General features: G+C 50.9%; 1 protein-coding gene across 1 annotated transcript in view; it reads left to right on the forward strand.

The window, feature by feature from the left end:
- The window catches only part of TTYH2 (tweety family member 2), an 82,837-nt gene that overhangs the window by 50,550 nt on the left and 15,729 nt on the right, over positions 1-16,558 (forward strand). Inside the window, exons 5-8 of the mRNA XM_066614878.1 lie at positions 114-209; positions 1,629-1,701; positions 6,589-6,658; positions 7,192-7,247. Of these exons, the coding sequence (XP_066470975.1) occupies positions 114-209; positions 1,629-1,701; positions 6,589-6,658; positions 7,192-7,247 (295 nt within the window). The remainder of the gene's footprint in view (positions 1-113; positions 210-1,628; positions 1,702-6,588; positions 6,659-7,191; positions 7,248-16,558) is intronic.

The raw sequence follows: 16,558 nt of genomic DNA on the forward strand, positions 1-16,558 counted from the left end.
AATTGGTGGTCTTGCTTGGATTTCACCATGCCCTCTGCTAGCTGCCAGTAGTGGGCTTGGTGGCTGGGCTTCTGCAGGCCCCTCAGGGTCTTACCAGTCTGCTTTCTCCACAGGTGGCTTTCCTACCTCTTGCTGTTCATCCTGGACTTGGTGATCTGCCTTATTGCCTGCCTGGGGCTAGCTAAGCATTCCAAATGTTTGCTTATTACGTGAGTATGCATGGTTATTGTACGGGGAAAGAAAGTGTTTATCCTTGTAGAGTGCCCAGGTACCTGACAGTGTCTGATGTCTTGGGAACCAAGAGTGCCTTTCATGTCTAGCGAGGGCCTGAGCTGCTTGTTCCCTATCTTGCTATCTTGGGGACGGGGGGGGGGGGAATAGATTCCTCTCAAGATTCCATAGAACTGGTATGGTCAAGTCAGAATGCAGCTCATGGAGCAATCTTGTGTTTCCTGTATTCCACTTACTAAAGTGACTTGAGGTCATGTACATGCACACACAGGCTCATAGTTGTTTTAACATGAAATTGGGACTTGTCTTAGTGTTGTTGTAGCCCCGAGTGACTTCCCCCTTATGAGAAACGTTGGATAATATATGCCCTGTCCACAGTGAGAGACTGTAGGAGTTTCCCATCCATTCGGTAAAGAGCTCTGCCCATACATACATACCACCTTGCTCTGTTTTTACACAGCATTCAAGGTGGTTTCTATAGGCATGCTAATCTAAACCATCATTTTTCAATGGGGTTTTTACAATACGTGCTGTGGAAAAGACTTTAGGAACCCTCAATCACCAGGTGTTGTCTTGATAATGTGGCTATCTCTTCTGGCTGTGTGCCATCAAGCTTCAAGCCGCCCACACTTACTGTTTCATTTTAACAGTGGCCCTGTTGGTTTGAGTCAGCATTTTCATTCCTTCTCTTTGCAGCATCTATTTCTTGGCATTATCAGGGCATGCAAATAGGGCAAAACAAATGATCACAGATAAGATGATGACTTGCAAAGATGCCCACTGTAGACACTTGCCACATGCAGCTGCTTTCTTTTGGGACACAGCATATGCTCAGCACTGATCTGAAGAAAGCTTGGGGTCAATTCTCATGTTACATTTCACCACAGATATGGATCAGCATGCTGAGAGACTGCATAAATGTATCATGACTGTGTCATGCAGTGTCCCATATTGTAAAATTTGAGAAAATATGATACTTGTGGAGCTGTTCCCACATCGTATTTTGCATATTCTTTCCAGTGCAGGTAAGTATTTGAGTGGACATCAATGAACGTAGGAGCTGTGATCTGATTGGGGCAGGAATTGTCCCATGACCAAGTCTACCCTAATTAATTGTGGTTGAGGCCAGGCAACTGGAGTTCAGTTCTCTCTTCTGCTGTGAACTTATTTTGTGGACTCAGGCAACCCCACCTTGCCTCACCTTCTCTGCAAAAGGGGTGTAATAGCACAGGGTGCTTGCACAGGGTGTTTTGGGCGAGTGCAGTGAAGGTGATTAGTTGCTTTATGTGCTCAGTGCTGCGTGAATGGTGATGGTAATGGCATTCTTCATTCTCAGTCTTGCTGCCACTTAGGTGAATTCCTCTTCTTCCCTCCTCCTGTTTACCTTTTGTCTGTAGGATGCTGTGCTGTGGACTTTTTGCACTCATTCTCAGCTGGGCCTCCTTTTCAGCGGATGTTTCAGCAGCTGTGGTAAGCACAATGGTTGAGGCATGGCTGCTTGCTTTCTGTTTCCTTCTAACCAGTTTGTTCAAGCAGGGGTGGTTTTGAAAATGGAAACTGTGGCTGCTGTTAGTCCACCACAGTGGTTTTTTTTCCATATCCCTTGTGCTTCTTATCTGGCTACCCCCCACCAATAGTTCTCACTGGTAACTGGGGCCTAACTAATCTGAACACTCCAACATGTAGCTGCTGAAGCCTTGGGTTTAAGTACCTTCAGCAATCAGGCTTTGGGGAGGGAAGTCAGATGCAAACTAGCCTGTTCTATTATCTTAATAACTGGATGCAGTGAGGAAATCCAGTTGAGCAGGTATTTCACTGATAGCCACAGCCAACTCGTTGCTCTAATTTTGTTCACCACCCCGAGAGACTTGATTTTTGTGGCTGAGACATTCCTAATGCTAAAAGCACCTCTTGTGCATTATTTCACATGTGTATGACTGCTGCCAATGCAGCCAAGAAAGTGGAAGATTTAAATTAAATGTGCCTTCTTAGATAGCATTAAGATATTAAAATCAAAGACACATGCCAAAAACCTTGCTCCCAGTAAGAACATAAGAACAGCCCCACTGGATCAGGCCATAGGCCCATCTAGTCCAGCTTCCTGTATCTCACAGCGGCCCACCAAATGCCCCAGGGAGCACACCAGATAACAAGAGACCTCATCCTGCTGCCCTCCCTTGCATCTGGCATTCTGACATGTTGGCAACCTTCAGTCTCGAAAGACTATGGTATCGCGCTCTGAATGGTGGTTCTGGAACAGCGTCTAGTGTGGCTGAAAAGGCCGATTCGGGAGTGACAATCCCTTCCACACCGGGAGCAAGTGCAGTCTGTCCCTGGTCTGTCTCCCTGGCTATGGGCCTTCCTTCTTTGCCTCTTTGCCTCAGACTGTTGGCCAAGTGTCTCTTTTTGGCCATATGTCAAGAATGGGCCATATTCTTGACATATTCTTGACATATGGCCCAATTCTGACATAGCCCATTTCTAAAATCAGGAGGTTGCGCACACACACATCATGGCTCGTAACCCATAATGGATTTTTCCTCCAGAAACTTGTCCAATCCCCTTTTAAAGGCATCCAGGCCAGATACCATCACCACAGTCTGTGGCAAGGAGTTCCACAGACCAACCACACGCTGAGTAAATAAATATTTTCTTTTGTCTGTCCTAACTCTCCCAACACTCAATTTGAGTGATTGTCCCCTGGTTCTGGTGTTATGTGAGAGTGTAAAGAGCATCTCTCTATCCATTCTGTCCATCCCCTGCATAATTTTGTATGTCTCAATCACGCCCCCCCCAGGCGCCTCTTTTCTAGGCTGAAGACTCGCAAATGTCGTAGCCTTTCCTCATAAGGAAGGTGCCCCAGCCCAGTAATCATCTTAGTAGCTCTCTTTTGCACCTTTTCCATTTCCACTGTATTTTTTGAGATGTGGCGACCAGAACTGGACACAATGCTCCAGGTGTGGCGTTACCATCGATTTGTACAATGGCATTATAATATTAGCATATTAGCCGTTTTGTTCTCAATACCCTTCCTAATGATCCCAAGCATAGAATTGGCCTTCTTTACTGCCGCCACACACTGAGTCGACACTTTCATCGACCTGTCCACCACCACCCCAAGATCTCTCTCCTGATCTGTCACAGACAGCTCAGAACCCATTAGCCTATATGTGAAGTTTTGATTTTTTGCCCCAATGTGCATGACTTTACACTTACTTGCATTGAAACGCATCTGCCATTTTGCAGCCCTTTCTGCCAGTCTGGAGAGATCCTTCTGGAGCTCCTCACAATCACTTCTGGTCTTCACCACTTGGAAAAGTTTGGTGTCGTCTGCAAACTTTGCCACCTCACTGCTCACCCCTGTCTCCAGGTTGTTTATGAAGAGGTTGAAAAGCACCTGTCCCAGAACAGATCCTTGGGGCACACTGCTTTTCACCTCTCTCCATTGTGAAAATTGCCCATTGACACCCACTCTCTGTTTCCTGGTCTTCAACCAGTTCTCAATCCAGGAGAGGACTTGCCTTCTAATTCCCTGACTGTGGAGTTTTCTCAGTAGCCTTTGGTGAGGAGCCGTGTCGAACGCCTTCTGAAAGCCCAGATACATAATGTCTACGGGTTCTCCCGCATCCGCAGGCCTGTTGACCTTTTCAAAGAACTCTGTAAGGTTTGTGAGGCAAGACTTACCCTTACAGAAGCCATGCTGATTCTCCCTCAGCAAGACCTGTTCGTCTATGTGTTTTGAGATTTTATCTTTGATTAGGCATTCCACCATTTTACCCAGTATAGATGTTAGGCTGACCAGCCTATAGTTTCCCAGGTCCCCCCTCTTTCCCTTTTTAAAGATCGATGTATTTGCTATCCTCCAATCTTCTGGCTGTTTTGAGGGACAAGTTGCATATTTTTTTCAAGAGATCAGTAACTTCATTCTTCAATTCCTTAATAACTCTTGGGTGGATGCCATCAGGGCCCATTGACTTATTGATCTTTAATTTATCAATGAGGTCTGAAACCTCTTCTCTTTTAATCTCTATCTGACTTAATTCCTTGGTCAGGAGGGGCCGTTCGGGCAGTGGTATTTGCCCGAGGTCTTCTACCATGAAGACAGATGCAAAGAACTCATTTAATTTCTCTGCCATCTCTGTCTCCTTTTATCTCCCCTTTCCCTCCCTCCCCATCCAGAGGGCCAACCACTTCTCTGGCGGGTTTCCTGCTTCTAACATATTTGACAAAGCTTTTATTATTCCCCTTAATGTTACTGGCCATGAGTTCCTCATAGTCTGTCTTGGCCTCCCGTATCATCTTCTTACATTTCTTTTGCCACAGTTTATGTTCCTTTTTATTCTCCTCATTAGGGCAAGACTTCCATTTATGGAAGGAAGCTTCCTTGCCCTTTACAGCCTCTCTAACTTGGCTCGTTAGCCATGTGGGCACCCTCCTGGATTTAGTGGAGCCCTTCTTTCTTTGTTGTATACACCTCTGCTGGGCCTCTATTACTGTTGTTTTAAGCAGCCTCTATGCACTCATAAGAACATAAGAACAGCCCCACTGGATCAGGCCATAGGCCCATCTAGTCCAGCTTCCTGTATCTCACAGCAGCCCACCAAATGCCCCACTCTGGAGACATTGGACTCTTTTTACCTTCCCTTTCAACCTCCTTCTAACCAGCCTCCTCATTTGAGGGAAGTCCGCCCGTCGGAAGTCAAGGGTTTTTGTGAGAGATTTGCCCAGGATTCTTCCCCCGACGTGCATGTCGAAATGGATCGCAGCATGATCACTGTTCCCCAACGGCTCCGTAACATTGACATCTCTAACCAGGTCCTGAATACCACACGATATTAAATCCAGAGTCACCTGTCCTCTGGTGGGCTCCATGACTAGCTGCTCTAAGGCACAGTCATTTAGCATGTCAAGGAATCCAGTCTCCTTTTTGTGACCAGAACACAAATTGACCCAGTCAATATGAGGATAATTGAAGTCCCCCATGATTACAACCCTGTCCCTCCTTGTCACCTCCCTGATCTGTTTCCTCATTTCAAGGTCCCCATCCGATTTCTTGTCTGGAGGACAATAGTACGCCCCCAGTATTACATTGCACCTCAGGCCTGGTAATTTAACCCACAGAGATTCTACGGTGGAGTCTGACCTGCCTTCAATCTCTACTTTGCTGGATTCTATCCCTTCTTTAATGTAAATGGCCACCCCACCTCCAACGCGCCCCTCCCTGTTCCTCCTGTAGAGTTTATAGCCCGGGATTGCGGTATCCCACTGATTCTCCGCATTCCACCAGGTTTCCGTTATGCCCACTATGTCAATGTTTTCCCTTATCACCAGGCATTCCAGTTCTCCCATCTTTGCTCAGAGACTTTGGGCATTTGCATAAAAGCATTTGTACACGGAGTGCCCCAGGATGGGCTGCTTATTAGCTCCTTTGTTTCCGCATCCTCTCAGTATTCAGTCTTTTGCCAAATTGTGGTGTTTCCACTTTCACAACATTGCATGAATTTGACCCTTCTACTCTGTCCCTTCTAGTTCACACTGGTAGTCCCAGGCCTTGATTACTGTAGCTGGTGGTCTTTGCTGATCGTCCATTGCTTCATTTCAGTTTCTTCCTCTCTACCAAACACTCTTCTCCTAAGGTCATGTATTGCATCTCTCCTCAAATCCCTTTGCTGGCTCTAGTTCACTCCCGGATCCAGTACAAGCTCCTTGTCCTTGTTTTCAGAGCCCTCCTTGGCCTCATCCCTTCCCAGCTCTCATATCCTCCTATGCTCATGCCCTTAACCTTTGTTCTTCCAGTTCTACCAACTGTCTCCTTCTTTCAAGTGTCACTGCCATTTCTGCCTTGCTGACCCTAATGCCTGGAATGTCTTCCTGACTCCATTCAGAATGGCCCCTCCTTCATTCTCTAAACCCCTCCTTCAAATTCACGTTTTCTGGGAAGTCTTTGGCACCACTCTTAATTCCTGCTGTGAACCATAAGTAAGCTTAAGGATGCGAAACTGAAAGAATTATATATGCTTCCCCTACTTCCATCCCTTGCCTTCCTTGTTATCTCCCAGGTATCAGTTTTCATATTGTAAATTGCTTGGGGCAGGGATCTGTCCTTTTTTAAACTCTATGTAAAGTGTCGCACCCATTGATGGAATAATAATAATTAGTCGTGTTTGTTTCCAGTAAGATAGGATTACAGCCTAAGCCTTACTGAACATAATGGGCTTACTTTGAAGTAAAATAACACAATTTTCAAACACCTCTATTGGTTTTACATACATTTGTGTGACAGATATGGAAATTGGGGGGAAAGAAGCCAATTTAAGCCTCATTTGTGTGAATTCCATTTAATTGTGACCATCACAGGGTACCAGCGATTTCTGCATGGCTCCAGATAAGTTCATCATGAACATGACGCAAGGTGACCTCAGTGCAGGTAATAGTATTTCTTTGGGCATTATTTGTAAAATGGCAGCAAGCCCTGCCTTTGGCAAGAGTGAACCTAAGAAGAGCATAACTGACTGCAGAGCCTGACTCCAGCCCATGTGTAATTCTGTCCCTAAGGCTGCAATTCCATGCACACTTACCTGAGAGTAAGTCCCATTGGACTAAGTGAGACTGTCTTAGTAATCATGCACAGGATTGTGCTGAAAGGAACACTAACCAACAGGAAGCCATTTTTTTGCACCAGATTCTGTGATGTGCAGCACATGAAATACACTCAGGCTGGCCTTACTCTTCTCCTCCTCCTGGGCCTGGCAACAGTCTGGCACAGCCCTTGCAACTAAAGCTTTTCTGCAGCACTTCCCATTCAACAACACTTGGATGGGACAATGTGTGCCTTGCAGAGGGAGTCCTTTTCAAAGCAGATGAAGTCCAAATCAAACTGGGAGTTACTGAAGTTTACCATAGGACTACTTTGGGCTCTACCATGACCTCTGATTCTTCCCCTTGAACTTTGTTTTGCAGAAATTGTTAGCTACTACCTGTATTGCAGCCAGAGTCTGCCCAACCCCTTCCAGCAGGTAGGTACTTGACGCATGAGCTCCCTAGTAATGAGAGCTCTCCACTATCATGCCTCCTATCTACCTGTACTGAGAAGAGATTGTATCTTCATTCTAAGAATGAACTTAGCATCACTGGGCAATCGGTTCTCATTTGGGAGTGTTTGTATTCTGATGAGTTCTGTCTAGGGCAGCCATTTTCAACCACTGTGCCATGGCACATTGGTGTGCCTCAAGTGGTCCATAGGTGTGCCACAGAAATTTGGAGGAAGGTTGTTTATTAATATGGCCAATGGCAGAACCCCCCCACTGGAAGCATGATGTACTTTGTCAATTGTTAAAAACCTGGTGGTGTGCCTTGACCATTTTAGTGCCTTGTCAGTGTGCCTTGAGATGAAAAAGATTGAAATTCGCTGGTGTAGGGAGTGACTCTTCCATGGTTTTGGATCTTTAATGACATGACAAACGCCAGCCCTGGTTCCTTGGAATACCTGGTTCTCCAGTGGGATCTCCATGTCCGTCTTAGTCCTTACAAGTGGGTAGCTCCTCCCTCTCAGGTAGGCAGGCCAGAGTCTTTTGGTCTGCCTGGGGCTGCCTGGACTCGCCAGGGGCTGCGTTTCTTTTTCCAATTTTTAAGAAAGATAACCCAGCTCTTCCGTCCAATTACCGACCAATAAGTCTTTTGTCCAGCATCGGGAAGATTTATGCCAAATTCCTCCTTTCTAAATTATCGTCCTGGGCACGCTCAAATAACCTTCCAGGGACTGAACAATCTGGTTTTCGCCCAGGAGTTTCTACTCTTGACCATGCTTTCCTTTTATCATTTTTAGTAAAGAAATATTCTATTTTTAACAGATCTAGTTTATTTGTTGCTTTTATCAACCTTCAAGGTGCGTTCGATTCTATAAATAGAGATCTTTTATGGAACAAGCTCAATAATTGGGGAATTGATTTCCGTTTATTATTTTTACTTCGTCAACTTCATTCTCATAATTGTTGTCAAGTACGGATTCCCTTTTCTAATGTTCTTTCTTCTAGCTTTCCAATTAATAAGGGTGTGAGGCAAGGATGTATCCTTGCCCCCCTACTATTTAATTTATTTTTGGCAGATCTCCCTTCTCATTTAGCAACAAATTCTTTTTCTCTTCCAGTAATTAATAATCTTCCGGTTCCTATATTGCTCTATGCAGATGATGCTGTTCTCTTGGCTTTAACTAAATCTGGGCTAAGGGAACTTATAACTAAGTTTCAATCATACTGTAAGAAGAATGATCTCATCATTAATTCTAAAAAGACACAAATTATGGTTTTTTCCCGACACTGGTCCCCTTCTATCTGGTCAATCAATTCCCAGGGGCTGCCTGGACTCGCCAGACTGGCCTAGCCTTTCGGAGAAGCAGGACAGAGCTGGGTTCAGCAGAGCTGAACCCCCCCCCCACCCGCTGGAGGAGCGAAGAGGGTATTTTATTCTTTTTTACCTTTTCCTTAACTCTCCAGCCTTCCAGCAGGCAAGAACAGCTGTTGTCCCTTTAAGAAATTTGTCCTTTGTTTTACCAGCTCCCTGCCTGGAGGCTCCTGCTTTAGAGCAAGACGGCCAACTCTACTCTTGAATTTCGCGCCTTTCCACACCTAACTGGCCCGCTTTCTGGGCTGCCCTCGCTTGACCCAGGGCAGCCGTGCAACGCCGGAGCACCCAGGCTGCCCTCATCTGACCCCAGGGCAGCCCCCCCATTGCTGGCAACAAACGCTTAAGCGGCAGGAGCCGCACACCCAGCAGGCACTTGCGTGTCTCCAGCCGCCTCCCCCCCTGCGCCTGACAGGGGCGAGGCAGGCTCGCCCGTGAGCACTCCGTCCACAGCCAGCCTCTGGAGTTGCTTTCCCCCAACAGCAGCGGGGGCGCAGAGCTTCCTCCTCCCCTTCTCATTGTTATAGGGCACCATGCGGTTGGCGGGCGCCATCTTGGATTAGCACTTCAACCGCTCGCCCACCCACACCTGCCAGGGGTGAGGCAGGCACGCCTGCAGCCAGCCTCCAGTGCCGCTTTCCCCCAGCAGCGGTGGGGGCGCGGAGCTTCCTCCTCCCATCCCCATTGTTCCAGGGTGCCACGTGGTCGGCAGGCACTATCTTAATCCAAGATAGTGCCTGCCGACCACGTGGCACCCTGGAACAATGGGGATGGGAGGAGGAAGCTCCGCGCCCAAAGAGCGCGAAGACCAGCCCCCCCAAGTGGGGCAGGGGCGGCAGAGGCAGGCTTGCGATGGCAGCGGGGGCTGTCCAGCTGCTTGAGCCGCCTCCAGCCGCAGAGGAGAGGACCACGCGCATGGATGGCAATTTGACCACGCGCCAGCCCGGGACCGGACCGGACTTTGGAGAAGTGGTGAGCCCCCTCGGGCTGGCGGACACCTCCCTCACACATGCGCGCATTCCCTGCGCAGGGCTCAGCCGCTTAGATTGGGGAGAGCTCTCCAGGGCCATCCAAGACATGGCCCAGACCATAATCAACACTGCCATGGAGGCACACCAGCAACCACGGGGGGAAACCCCAGAGCATCCGCCCATGGGGCTCCCAGCTTCCACCCCAGAGGAGAAGGAGGAGGACGAAGGTGAACCCCCCCCAAGAGGTGCCAGATGTCATCCGTGCGCAGTGCCACCCCCTAAACACACTCACCTCCAGGAACAGGGCAAAGGGAGCTCCCACACCTCATCTGCGGAGGAGGGAGAAATATCGGGGGACGAGGTTGAGACACACAGGCCTCACCTCTTCTACGCTGAGCAGTTTAAGAAGCTAGTCTCGGGGGGTGGTTCAGGTGCCAAACCTGCAGTCCGAGCACCGCAAGGATACGGGGCCCAAGACCAAGTGGGGGTCCCCAAAAGTCTTCCCAAACCAGCAAAAAACCCGCAATGGTTTCCCTTCCCTCCTTTCTTCCAACAACTGGTGGACTAAGAGTGGAATAACCCAAATAGGGGCAGGGACTCCAGCAAGCCTTCCACCAGGTTCTACAACCTGGCCCCAGAGGTCATGGCCCGCCTCAAGTCACCCCTGTTGGACACCTTCAGGGTGTTCAGCGTCCCCGGGAGAAGAATCTTGGCAGTTGGTGATTGTGGCTGCTGGTGAACAGATCTATGGTCATCGGACCGAACTGGCAGTTGATCTATGCAACCTGTGGGTGAAGCCTCCATTCTGAATGGTAGAGGTCCTGGTGACTCAGCCAGTCTGCTGCTGTGCTTTCCAGTCCGGCGATGTGCTCGGCTCTGATGGAGGTGGGGTTCTTTTCCGCTCACAGCATCAGCCTGCATGCCTCTATCTGCAGGGCTGCTGACCTGGTGCCCCCTTGACGGTTTATGTAGGCCCTTGCTGCAATGTTGTCGGTGTACACTAGTACGTCTTGACCCCCGAGTCGGGGGAAGGCCAGCAGGGCTCGTCAAATGGTCCCCAGCTCTAGCAGGTTGATGGGAGCTGTCCTCTCGCTTGGGGACCACCAGCCCTGAGCTACCTCCTTGGGGGTGTGGGCCCCCCATCCCTGCAGGCTCGCGTCTGTGAGCAGGACGGCTCTGTGGTGTATCTGGAAGGGCGAGCCCTGGTCCAGCCTGTGTGGCTGCATCCACCATCGAAGGTCCTTGAGAGTGAGGGGGTCCAGTCTGACACGCTTGCTCCTTTTGGAGACGATGAAGTCCTGGAAGGGCAGCAGCAGGTGCTGGAGGGACAGTGCCCTGTACCTGGCCCAGGGAATGATGCCCTGGCAGGAGGTCAGCATGCCCAGGAGATGGGCTAACATCAGTACGTTCGGTCTGGGGGAGCAGAGGACAGCGTTGATCAGGTCTGCAGTCTTGGCCCGCTGTTCTGGGGACAGGAAAACTTTGAACTGGGGGGTATCGATGATTACTCCCAGTTGTTCTATGGTCTGTGAGGGTGTCAGGTGACTCTTCTCCAAGTTGATGAGGAACCCGTGGTTCCAGGGACATTGGATGGTCTGGTGCAGGCGTAGGGCGCCCTCCTCTGGTGAGGCAGTTTGCCTTCTGTGTCATGCAGCTGTGCCTTCTGGTGGACATCAGGATGGAGCATAGGGTCCCCATCTTGAATTTCTGTTGACGCATCCATCTGTTGAGCCACTTGAGGTCAAGGATGGCTCTAGTGCCGCCAGTTCTCTTGGGCAGGGTGAAGAGGTGGAAGTACACCCCGGACCCCCACTGCTCCCTTGGAACCGGTTCGATGGCCCCGGCCTATAGGAGGTGTTGGATTGCCTCGAGTGTCTTGCCGTGCTTTAGTGGGCACTGGGGTCTGGGGACCTGTAGGAACCAGTTGGCTGGATGGCTGGTAGTTACTGAGACTTTGGGCCCTTTGCGCCAAAGCACTGGGGCTGCTGTCCTCTGGGCTTGTGGGCTGGCCATCTTGGGTGCCAGACGGGCCTTTGACTTCTGAAAGAGACCGCAGAGGGTGAGGTAATGGGTTGAGAGCTCCGTGAGGGCTGAAAGGGGCCGGCGCTGTGATCGCTGGGCGGGTCTTGGGTTCCTCTCCCTGGTGGGCAGTACCCTCTTCTTTCCCCTGGGCTCTACCAGTAGCAGGTCCAGGGCGTCCCCAAACAACTTGGCTCCTTGGAAGGGGAGGCCGGTGCCCTGGCGTGTCAGGTTGCATCCACGTCTCAGCTACGCAGGTGCTGTGGCACGTGGCAACTCCTGCAGCCATGGCCCTGGGTGTCTGCTACGAAGGTGGCAGCTGAGGTCATCTTTCTGATATTCGAGTTAGCCCTGGAGGGTAGCTTGCGGGTCTCACTGACCTGCTGAAGCCAAAGGATCTACGCTCTGGAGCAGAGGGAAGCGGAGGCCCGCAGCACATTGGAGGAGGCCTCGAATCCCCTCCTGGTGGCTAGCTCTACCTTCTTGTCTGCGGGGTCCCTTGGGAGACCACCACTGTCTGTGCGGATGGCGGCTGGGGATCCTAGTGCTGCTACAGGGGTGTCCAACAGGGGTGACTTGAGGCGGGCCATGACCTCTGGGGCCAGGTTGTAGAACCTGGTGGAAGGCTTGCTGGAGTCCCTGCCCCTATTTGGGTTATTCCACTCTTAGTCCACCAGTTGTTGGAAGAAAGGAGGGAAGGGAAACCATTGCGGGTTTTTTGCTGGTTTGGGAAGACTTTTGGGGACCCCCACTTGGTCTTGGGCCCCGTATCCTTGCGGTGCTCGGACTGCAGGTTTGGCACCTGAACCACCCCCCGAGACTAGCTTCTTAAACTGCTCAGCGTAGAAGAGGTGAGGCCTGTGTGTCTCAACCTCGTCCCCCGATATTTCTCCCTCCTCCGCAGATGAGGTGTGGGAGCTCCCTTTGCCCTGTTCCTGGAGGTGAGTGTGTTTAGGGGGTGGCACTGCGCACGGATGACATCTGGCACCTCTTGGGGGGGGGTTCACCTTCGTCCTCCTCCTTCTCCTCTGGGGTGGAAGCTGGGAGCCCCATGGGCGGATGCTCTGGGGTTTCCCCCCGTGGTTGCTGGTGTGCCTCCATGGCAGTGTTGATTATGGTCTGGGCCATGTCTTGGATGGCCCTGGAGAGCTCTCCCCAATCTAAGCGGCTGAGCCCTGCGCAGGGAATGCGCGCATGTGTGAGGGAGGTGTCCGCCAGCCCGAGGGGGCTCACCACTTCTCCAAAGTCCGGTCCGGTCCCGGGCTGGCGCGTGGTCAAATTGCCATCCATGCGCGTGGTCCTCTCCTCTGCGGCTGGAGGCGGCTCAAGCAGCTGGACAGCCCCCGCTGCCATCGCAAGCCTGCCTCTGCCGCCCCTGCCCCACTTGGGGGGGCTGGTTCCGAGGGGTAACATATGCCTTTCCTCCCTCAAAGCTCCGTCAGAGGGTCCTCACGAAGGTCAGGCTAGAGCAAGCCGAGGTCCTCCTCATAGCCCCAAACTGGCCCCGGTACCCAGACTTGCCTTCACAGGGCCCAGTCTCACACCCACAGATAGCCCAGCTCCATCTAGCTGCCTGGAAATTGAACGGAAGAAGCTAGCCAAGTCAGGCAACTCTCCCGCCATACTGGCTACTCCTCTCTCCAACCGGAGAGGATCCACCAACCAAGTCTACAATGGAACCTGGAGGGTCCTAACCGATTGGTGCCAACCCCGGAACTTTGACCCTGAGAGGATCCGGGTCAAGGACTTCCTGAACTTCCTCCAGGCAAGCCTCGACAAGGGCCCCTGCAAGGCCACCGTTAAGAGGCAGGTCTCAGCAGTCGCCTCCATCCTGGGGTTCCCCAAGGGAAGGGCCCTGGTGTCACACCCCTATGTTAGAAAATTCCTTAGGGGAGTGAACCTCCTCAATCCACCCCCTGTGACCAGGGCCCCCACATGGGACCTGACCCTGGTGCTGAGGGTGTTGACGACGCCTCCCTTTGAGCCTATGGCGACATGCTTGCTAAAGCTATTGTCACAGAAGACTGCTTTCCTGGTGGGCGTCACTTCTGCCAGAAGAGTATCCCAGTTGGCAGCCCTCTCCATAGCCGGGGAGCTCTGCCAGATCCAGGAGGACAAGATTGTCCTCCATACCGACCCTACCTTCCTGCCGAAGGTGAACTCCCTGTTTCACCGCTCGCAGGAGGTGGTGCTGCCCACCTTCTGCCCCAATCCTTCCCATCCCAGAGAGCAGGAATGGCATGCCCTCGATGTGTGTCGAGCAGTGAGCTTTTATCTCTCCAGGACCTCCGCCCATCGGCGTTCAGAGGCCTTGTCTGCCTCATTCCGACCTAGTGACCAAGGCAAGGAGGTGTCTCCCTCCACCATTTCCAGATGGGTTAGGGAGGCCATAGCCGAGGTCTACAGGGCATCCGGCAAGGACGCCCCTAAGGGCATAGTGGCCCTCTCCTTCGGGGGCCGCCACCTCAGCCGCTTTCAGGGCTCACCCCTCCCTGGAGCTCACCTAAAGCTTTATCAAACACTACAAGATCAACGCCTTCGCCTCTGGGGATGCAGCCTTCGCAAGGCGCATCCTCCAGACCGTAGCTCTATAAGCTTACGGCAGCTCCCACCCTTGAGGAGCACTGCTTGGGCACATCCCACTTGTAAGGACTAAGACGGACATGGAGATCCCACTGGAGAACGGGGAGATTTGTACTTACCATGAATTCCCCTTCTCAGTGGTCTCCATGTCCGGATTAGTCTGCCCGCCCTCGCAGCTGTAAAAAAAAAGGGGGGGGAGGAGAAATAGACATGCTGAACACCAGAATGGTAAAGTCAGGGGGAGGCAGTACAGTGCAGAGTAGCAATAGACCTGGGGTAGGGCACTGTGCCACCTGGGCCCATTCTGCACTCACCCACCCCCGAGCCAACACGCAACGCAGCACATGACACCAGACGACCACCACTACAGTGCATCCAGATGGACACGAAACATCTGGCGTCGGGTGGAGGTCTTCAAGCTTGGACAGTCCGGGGAGTCCAGGCAGCCCCTCCCCTCAGGATGATCAAAAGTCTCTGGCCTGCCTACCTGAGAGGGCGGAGCTACCCACTTGTAAGGACTAATCCAGACATGGAGACCACTAAGAAGGGGGATTCATGGTAAGTACAAATCTCCCTCTGTTGTGTCACACAATGGGAAAGGATGAGCTAAGAACATAAGAACAGCCCCACTGGATCAGGCCATAGGCCCATCTAGTGCAGCTTCCTGTATCTCACAGCGGCCCACCAAATGCCCCAGGGAGCACACCAGATAACAAGAGACCTCATCCTGGTGCCCTCCCTTGCATCTGGCATTATGACATAGCCCATTTCTAAAATCGGGGTTGCACATACACATCATGGCTTGAAACCCATAATGGATTTTTCCTCCAGAAATTCGTCCAATCCCCTTTAAAAGGCAACCAGGCCAGATGCCGGCACCACATCCTGCGGCAAGGTGTTCCACAGACCAACCACATGCTGAAAAAAGAAATATTTTCTTTTGTCTGTCTTAACCCTCCCAACACTCAATTTGAGTGAAAGTCCCCTGGTTCTGGTGTTATGTGAGAGTGTAAAGAGCATCTCTCTATCCACTTTATCTTTCCCATGCATAATTTTGTATGTCTCAATCATGTCCCCCCTGAGGCACCTCTTTTCTAGGCTGAAGAGGACCAAGCCGTAGCCTTTCCTCATAAGGAAGGTGCCCCAGCCCAGCAATCATCTTTGTCGCTCTCTTTTGCACCTTTTCCATTTCCACCATGTCCTTTTTGAGATGTGGCAACCAGAACCGGACACAGTACTCCAGGTGTGGCCTTACCATCGATTTGTACAACGGCATTATATTAGCCGTTTTGTTCTCAATACCTTTTCTAATGATCCCAAGCATAGAATTGGCCTTCTTTACTGCTGCCGCACATTCACTTGGCCAACAGTCTGAGGCTAAGAGGCAAAGAAGGAAGGCCCATAGCCAGGGAGACAGACCAGGGATTGTCACTCCCGGATTGGCCTTTTCAGCCACACTAGACGCTGTGCCAGAACCACCTTTCAGAGCGCGATACCATAGTCTTTCGAGACTGAAGGTTGCCAATACACATTGGGTCAACCCTTTCATTGACCTGTCCACCACCACCTCAAGATCTCTCTCCTGATCTGTCACAGACAGCTCAGAACCCATCAGCCTATATCTAAAGTTTTGATTTTTTGCCCCAATGTGCATGACTTTACAGTTACTTACATTGAAACACAGCTGCCATTTTGCTGCCCACTCTGCCAGTTTGGAGAGATCCTTCTGGAGCTCCTCACAATCACTTCTGGTCTTCACCACTCGGAAAAGTTTGATGTCGTCTGCAAACTTAGCCATCTCACTGCTCACCCCTGTCTCCTGGTCATTTATGAAGAGGTTGAAGAGCACCGGTCCCAGGACAGATCCTTGGGACACACTGCTTTTCACCTCTCTCCATTGTGAAAATTGCCCATTGACACCCACTCTCTGTTTCCTGGTCTTCAACCAGTTCTCAATCCATGAGAAGACCTGCTCTCTAATTCCCTGACTGTGGAGTTTTCTCAGTAGCCTTTGGTGAGGAGCCGTGTCAAACGCCTTCTGAAAGTCCAGATATATAATGTCCACGGGTTCTCCCACATCCACAGGCCTGTTGACCTTTTCAAAGAATTCTAAAAGGTTTGTGAGGCAAAACGTACCCTTACAGAAGCCATGCTGATTCTCCCTCAAAAGAAGCAATGAAATTACTTCCTGGAGCTATCTGCTAGCTCTTTGTCTTTTTATAGCTATTTAGTGTTGTATTTCACATTATTGATCTTGAAAACTTACGTCCCTGTTGGGGGCGGGGGGAGAGAGAAATGTAAAGGTACTTTGGGTGGTGTTTTGTAATGGTGGGGAAGGGTGCCAGGATTTGGAT

The sequence above is a fragment of the Tiliqua scincoides genome, chromosome 2 (genome assembly GCF_035046505.1).
Source record: "Tiliqua scincoides isolate rTilSci1 chromosome 2, rTilSci1.hap2, whole genome shotgun sequence".
In the NCBI taxonomy this organism is placed as follows: Eukaryota; Metazoa; Chordata; class Lepidosauria; order Squamata; family Scincidae; genus Tiliqua; species Tiliqua scincoides.